The sequence below is a fragment of the Rutilus rutilus genome (genome assembly GCF_951802725.1).
Source record: "Rutilus rutilus genome assembly, chromosome: 25".
NCBI classification, from domain to species: Eukaryota; Metazoa; Chordata; class Actinopteri; order Cypriniformes; family Leuciscidae; genus Rutilus; species Rutilus rutilus.
The window spans coordinates 13,228,738-13,236,048 of NC_140229.1; the positions used below are offsets into that span (position 1 = coordinate 13,228,738).

The 7,311-nt window shown below is 35.2% G+C and overlaps 1 protein-coding gene across 2 annotated transcripts; it reads left to right on the plus strand.

Moving 5' to 3' along the window:
- The first annotated feature begins 216 nt into the window (after positions 1-216).
- LOC311285000 (uncharacterized protein) lies at positions 217-5,369 on the plus strand. 2 transcript variants are annotated; one of them, XM_084400374.1, is made up of 5 exons: positions 217-662; positions 1,294-1,605; positions 1,709-1,978; positions 3,281-3,367; positions 4,379-5,369. In XM_084400374.1, the coding sequence occupies exons 1-5, from the start codon at positions 599-601 to the stop codon at positions 4,510-4,512; spliced, it is 867 nt and encodes a 288-aa protein (XP_084256500.1). In that variant the 5' UTR covers positions 217-598; the 3' UTR covers positions 4,513-5,369. The 2 variants fall into 2 exon arrangements, with proteins under 2 accessions (XP_084256500.1, XP_084256501.1); XM_084400375.1 differs by having other exon boundaries at positions 222-662; positions 1,718-1,978.
- The last annotated feature ends 1,942 nt before the right edge of the window (positions 5,370-7,311 follow it).

Here is a 7,311-nt window from a genome sequence, read left to right on the forward strand (position 1 = left end):
ACTGACGCTGTTGCCCCCTTTCAAAACATTAAGTGCATGACGCATCCGTCTGTGGTAGTAGGAGGTGAACACTGAGTATGCAGTGCATATTGTGAAATGTTGTGGTCTCCCTTTCCAGTGTGCTGTGGCGTCTTGCGTATAGTTTAGATGGAAAGCAGAACAACAGAAAAAGAAAGATAAAAACAGACAGCAAACTCCATGTCCTGAACCCTTCCTTGATTAAAAGTAAATTACTGGGTTTTTGTTTTTTCTTCTTTATTTTACATATTCTCCATGCCATCGAATTCACAACAACAAAGCCATTGAGTCAGAAAGATTTCATTCAAGATAATACAAGCTCTATTTACAGAAATAAATCGATTTTTTAAAACACAGTCCTTTTCAGAATGGTGTATAACGACGTGATGGTAATATTCATTTAAATTAGCACGATTTGTGTTAAAGTGAATCTCCGAGTGACTGACCACCGGGAGAAGAATTGATTTAGTTGTTTTTACTTAGGATCTAGATTGTGGGTGGGCGCATGAACAGGAAGTTCATCACTCGATCAGAATGAGTGTGTGAGTGTAGAAGTGTCTCACACGACGAGCACATCGACATGCATTTAAAACGGATTACAAACCATCTTTTATTTTTGACTTTAATTTATCTCCCGCTTACAGGTAAGAGACTTCAGTTATGTTTATTTTGCTCTGTTGTTTAAAGCAAAGAAGTGATCATATAGCCTAATGTCTCAGTTGTGACTCATACTGTCTAAGAAATATTAATTGACTAAAATCAAAGATCTCAGGGATGGACTAAATTAATGCATCTTAGATATGGTGGTGTTTTTTGTGATATATTTTTAAATAATTGTGACATATGAACTATCTGCTGTTGGTCACACAAAACAACATGACCTGCAGTAATAAATGCAGTAACACTTTACAATAAGGTCTCATTTGTAAACATTAGTTAATGCATAGTAATATATTGGTAATATACAGCTTTTATTAACCTTTATTATTGTTAGTTAATAAAAATACATTGTCATTTTTTGTTCATGTAACTAGTGCATTAATTAATGTGAACAAATACAACTTTTGATTTAAAAAATGTGTACATGTAGAAATTAGCATTAAGATGAATAAATGTTGTAAAAAAATTAGTTAGCTTTTGTTAAAGTGTTACCGATGCATCTTATATGTAGTAGACTTTCTGTGATGTCTTTCACAATCATTTTTGTGAATGTGCTGTATATTTGAAGGGAACATTCTGCTGTTGGTTTACACTGAAATTTGTGTCAATCCACAGATGCGGAGTTTATCCGATATGCAGTTAAAGGAGCGACTGTCCTTCTTCCCTGCCACTCACTACCTAATGACACTGAACAAGTTTCTGTAAAGTGGATAAATAGAGCAACTAGCAAAACTATTTGTGAATGGGATATTAATAAAAATCAGACAATCTCTATCAGACAATGCCCTCGTTTTAAAATCAACAGAACGTCACTAATAATAGAAAATGTTCAATTCAGTGACTCTGGTGATTACAGCTGTAAAACAACAATAGTAATTCCACCACCATCACTGGACAGCAGCTCAGATGTTAAACTCCAAGTTGAAGGTGATTGCCATTCATAAATTATTTATATATCTGAACTGTCCACTTGTTGTATAACATCTGAGATGTCCGTAATAAATATAATTCTTCACTATCTCCACTACAGCTCATCCAGGCCTGTCCCTGCAGAAACAGAACAGCGGTAATGACAGCTGTATTCTTCTGCTCTGCTCTCTGGAGGGCCTGAACCCTGAGCTGGTGAACTTCACCTGGATTCGAGCGGGTCGAGGGTCACTTCATTCATTCACAACTTATGACATGACCAGTTCGCTGCGTCTGTGTAAACCTGACTGGAGTGATGGAGACACGATCATCTGCCGCGCCAACTACTCAAATAGACAAACCCAAACCCAAATAACACTCACCTCTAAGAAAGGTGGGTCATTTAAACTACCTATCACTTTAACCAGGACAAACTTGTAAAATGATCCATTTACTAAATCAAGTCAAGTCAGCAAATCTCCACCAACCTTATCGTTTTCAGGCAAACTGCTAGTGGAAACAATGATAAAGCCACATATAAATAATTGTTTTTTTCTGCTTTACAAAGATAAGGATCATACAGGAAAAAAAAGGTTCCACTTTTTAAGGTACCTATTCTTAAATCAAAATATATTTATCGAGAAGAAAAATGACAAGATAAGTATCATCATCTGAATTTTTTTAATAAAAATTAATGACTTTATGCTTAAAACAAACAAAGAAATATCTGCCAATAGGGTAAGCAAAATAAATGTGTTTTTCGTTTAAATTAAGTTTATTTTTCTGACCCTGTTGCTGCCAGATATTTTTCTTGCTTTAAGAATGAAGTCACTTAATTTCTATCATTTTTTCAGAAAGCAAGACTTCATATCTGAAGTTATTTTACTTCTCAAGTAATTGTATCTTGATTTAACCCCGTTATTTGTAAAGGAAAACATTTTTTTCCCTGTGTGTGTGTGTAGGCCTGTGTACCTCCAAACTAAAACTGAAACTAAAACCATAAAAATTATATAAAATAAACATTAACTGAAATTAAATAAAATATAAAAAAAACTTTTAACTTGAAATACTAAAATAACAAAAACTGAAATAAAAATTAATAAAAAACTATACAGGCATATTTTAATAAATATATTCAAAATGACAAAACACAACAAAATAGTTAAAACTAAAACTAAAATGAAAACAGAAAATATATTAAAAAATATATATATATATATAAAAAAAAAAAAAAACTATAATAGTATCTCAATTATACTAACATACCACTGCCTCCATATACTTAATGATTTACAGATGCTTTTGATGTTAAGCATTCTATAAAGGAAAGTCCCACCAAAATGACATATTTAAACGTTTTTTTCCTTGGAAAAAAAAATTCGCCATGCCTTAAAATAGCTTGTAACTCTACACCCTTGCCTCGTTTTCACCACATAGACTTACAAAACAACATTAGAAGCTTAATTTTCATCATAGGGGGACTTTAAAAATGCAAATGCACACATTAATTCAGCTATACATAAGTCTGATTTCAAATAGCATTCTGAGTTACAGTAGGAGAGACATTATGATGGTCTCTAGCAACCTGACTGGTAAAATATGAGGAGAGATTGTTGCTGTTTTCTTGTTGTCTATGTCAAAAATTCATCGTTCTGATGTGTATGATCTGATCATACCCTGTTTGTGACCATAACAGATCGGGACAATCTTACTTTATTAATCTCATGCAGTGCTGCTGCAGGCATCATCCTCTGCATCATCACCATTGTTATTTTTTGCAAATGTGAGTATGATTATGTTTAACTCTTTAACAATTAATACAACTCAGATTACTTCGATTTGTAGAAACCATTGACTCCAACGGGGGAAATATTTTTTTTTTTTTTAGTAACAGCGACTTCAATAAAAATAAGGAAATTGCATAAAGAATCTTACTTTATTCATGTTACACAATAATGAAAGTTAAGAAATAGTTCAGCAGTTAAAGGCGGCAAGAATTTGACGTAAATAATTGCTATCTTCCTCCCTCTGTTCAAACACCTCTCTATCTCTATACATCAGTATCCTTCCTATGTCTGTTTCTGCTTTCGGTCACATGACATCAAAATCTCAAGGACATAATTTTTATATTTTCAGAACAAACATCTCAAAAAAAAAAAAGGGAATGAATTCGTCTGCATATTGTGAACTAAAACCAGCTCAAATAAAAAGTAAGATGGTTTGCTGGTCCTTGCTGGTTTAATCTAGTTTAGCTGGTCTCCCAGTCTGACCATCTTGACAAAACCCCAGCAGGCCAGCTGAACAGCTTGACAAAACCAGTTTAACTCAGCTAAGAACAACAAATTAGCTTAGTTGTGGATCTTATTTTGAGCAAGGAAGTGAGTAAGACCAAGTTACCACAGTGTAACGCAACAAACAACAGTAGCCTATCTATAGTAGTTACATGGAAAAGTAACTAAAGATGTTATTCGTCTACTGATGCATTAATAGTCCTCGTGGATCACTAAAACTTGATTTAAATTCGTCCCGACCTCACCAGTACATTGTAAACAAATTTTTAGAGACCTCCACTAGATAAACTGTGGTAAATAAACATTTGCCACAATTATTGGTTTTTATAATTGTACTGTTAAAACAGTTTAGAGTTTATTTTTTTATACCAAAATTACCTTAACGATTTATAGTACACAAACCACTGTTATAAATGATTTAGGCCTAAACTGTTTATCTGTGGAAAGGAACCATATGTTAATTGTATTTGTGTATGTTTTTCTATGTCTGTTTGATTGCGCAGGCAGAAAGCGAGACGAAAATGGATCTATAGTGTTCACCAATAAAGTCTATGAGAACTTCAGTTTCGCCACGGCCCGCCAGAACACGCAGCCCATTGCTAAACCTCAGCCAGAAGAGTGTATTTATGAGAACTAACTGCTGCTGCTTACTTCAGTCTGGAGAGTTTACCTAAGAGTTTCATTTTAATGACATGGCATCTGACCAGAGGCACTTGTCGCTGTGCTTAGTGACTCATCTAGTGGCACATCCGGTCTTCATTGGCATGTGCCACACATTATAGCGAAACACTGACACCAAGGGGTTGTTTACGATACTGTTTTCAACTAAAAACGTAAAACTTTTTATGCGTTTTGGGTGCATAAACAGGTTTCAAATTGTACGTTTTTGACAATAGTCTAGTTTTTGTACAAAAACGCGTATCTCTGAGGACAATGACGGTATGACACGCGTATTACGTGTTCAGTCTATAGTGTTTCATTTCGCCTGGCAGCAGAATATCCACTGGCACATGCCAATGAAGACTGGATGTGTCAATAAGCATAGCGGCATGTGCCATTGGCTTCTGTGCGTCCGATGCCATGTCACTAAATGTTAAAAAAGCTACTGGTGATTTGTTTAAAGCCAGGTGGGACCAGTTGTTACAAATGCAGTACCCGTGTTATGTGGTTTTTCTAAGACATTTGAATGATGGTGCACTTTGAATGTGAAGCAAATGGCCACTTACTGACTTAAAAACTGTAAGTTGTCACTTTTATCAGTGATTTTGAAGTAACTTTGTTTTTATTATGTTTAGCCTACTAAACTATTATGTGTCGTAAATTAAATTATATGATTATGAACAGGACTTCATATATGTTTTTATTAGATAAAATGCTAAGGCATTATTGCAATCTCTCTTTGCACTTTTTGTGATGTGACTTTTGGTTTTGGTATGGTATTTGGTCTATTGTACTATTTCATTTCTTGTAAATAAATAACACATTATAAAAGTATTTTTGTAGCCTCTACTGTCAAACCAAACTTTGCAGAAAATAATCTCACACTTATTCATTATCTAACACTTTACTGTATCTCTTATTCTCTGATGAACTCTGGGTTGCAATGAAAAATGATCACTTAATTATGGTCATAGTTTAAGCAAAGGTATCTTCAGCTCTGAGTAGATGTCAGCAGTTTATTTAGTAAAAATGTAAACTTTGCTCCTTTTAGCACAGGGTGCTTTATAGATCTAAATTCTATGAGTGTTTGTGGTTGACAAGTACATATGACTTTACTGTCACATTGCACATGAATAAGACATTAAAATAATATTAAACATTAAAGGGGTCATAACCTGCACTGTTTTATAATGTTTCATGGGGTGCACTTATGATTTTTACATCAAAAATGGTCATAATTTTGAAATAAAAGGCATTTTTCCTAGTCTGATTTGAATGCTCTGTTTTAAGGGGCATGTCTGCTTAGAGACTTCAGTGTAAACTCCCACTGCTGTGATTGGCCAATATCTTTGCATATGAAATAGCTAAGTATTAAAGTGAGTGAGTGAGTTCACCCAAAAATGAAAATTCTGTCAGTAATTACTCACCCTCATGTTGTTCCAACCCCGTAAGACTTTTGTTCATCTTCAGAACACGAATTCAGATATTTTTGATGAAATCTGAGAGCTGGCTCACTCCTTCATAGGGTTCCATGTAATTTCATATGCCAGCCCAGAAAAGTTCAAGTTTAAGACATCATTAAAATAGTCCAAGTGACTACAGTGGCTCAACCTTAAAGGGATAGTTCACTTTGAAATGAAATTTTGGTATGTTTTAGCTTACCTCAAGGGCATCCAAGATGTAGGTGTCTTTTTTTCCGCAGTAGTTTCAATTTTGATATTTTTAGGTCAAACCGTTCTTCTTGTCTGTCAGTCATATAATGCAGGTCTATGGTCACTATCTCAAAGACCATGCACAGAGAAGTCCAAATCAAACAATTCCCCATCGTAAGTACACATTGATTGCCTAAGACACGAAACGAGCGGTTTGTGTGAGAAAACGAACAGTATTTATATCGTTTTTACCTCTTGTACACAGCCACGTCCAAGTGATCTAAGGGCGCGGGCGCTTCGGTCTGCGCAATAAGCGCCGGAAATGATCTCACGCAATGGAAGACGATTTCTATATATCAACAGACAACGTTGAATTTTTTGCTTCCTCCATCGCACTGAGTTCTGGATCTGTGTATTCTGGTTCAAATAAATATGGTTGTGAAAAAAATTCAACGTTGTCTGTTGATATATCGAAATCGTCTTCCATTGCGATTTCCTGTACGTCTAAATATGTTTAGATCTTCACAGTTAAAGGTAACACTTCCGAAATCGCTAGGCGTTTCTCAATGTCAAGGAAGGATCCTCGGAAGCCAGAATTTTGAGGATGCTACATCATCGACATCCGTCGAAGGACTGTTCCAATGTCGAGGATCCTCGGAATTTCCACCAAGGACTGAGTCCTTCGTTCGAAAAATATCCCATATACAGGAAAGGATGCATATGTGTAGCCTTCGCGCTCTTCGCCCACAATCCTATGCGCGCAGCTTTGCTATCTTGTTCAAAAAATTCAAAATGTTGGACGTTAACGGAGTCGGAGCGTTAACGGACCAATATGCTTTCAAATGTAAATATATTTACGTTACCAAACATTTGTTTAAAAAAATAATTACATCCATTATGTTATGGGTCAAATTGACCCGCACTGTTTAAACACACTAACAGTCAAATAATCAATATGATTAAAAAGGAGTTTATTGATTTAAAAACGATTATATTGCCTTATAGCAGAGAATGTCTAATATGGCGAGAAGTTTCACTCTCACTACACTTCCGGCTTCTGAACTGGTTGCAGTTCCACTCTGATTCCATATGAGGGCGCTCACAGGACGAGTGCAGAATGAATG

Bases quoted from the DNA above. Each gene is read 5' to 3' on its own strand.
- LOC311285000 (XM_084400374.1), top strand. From the start codon at position 599: ATGCATTTAAAACGGATTACAAACCATCTTTTATTTTTGACTTTAATT. The intron at 1,606-1,708 runs GTGATTGCCATT...TCTCCACTACAG, and splicing joins TGTTAAACTCCAAGTTGAAG to CTCATCCAGGCCTGTCCCTG. The intron at 1,979-3,280 runs GTGGGTCATTTA...TGACCATAACAG, and splicing joins AACACTCACCTCTAAGAAAG to ATCGGGACAATCTTACTTTA.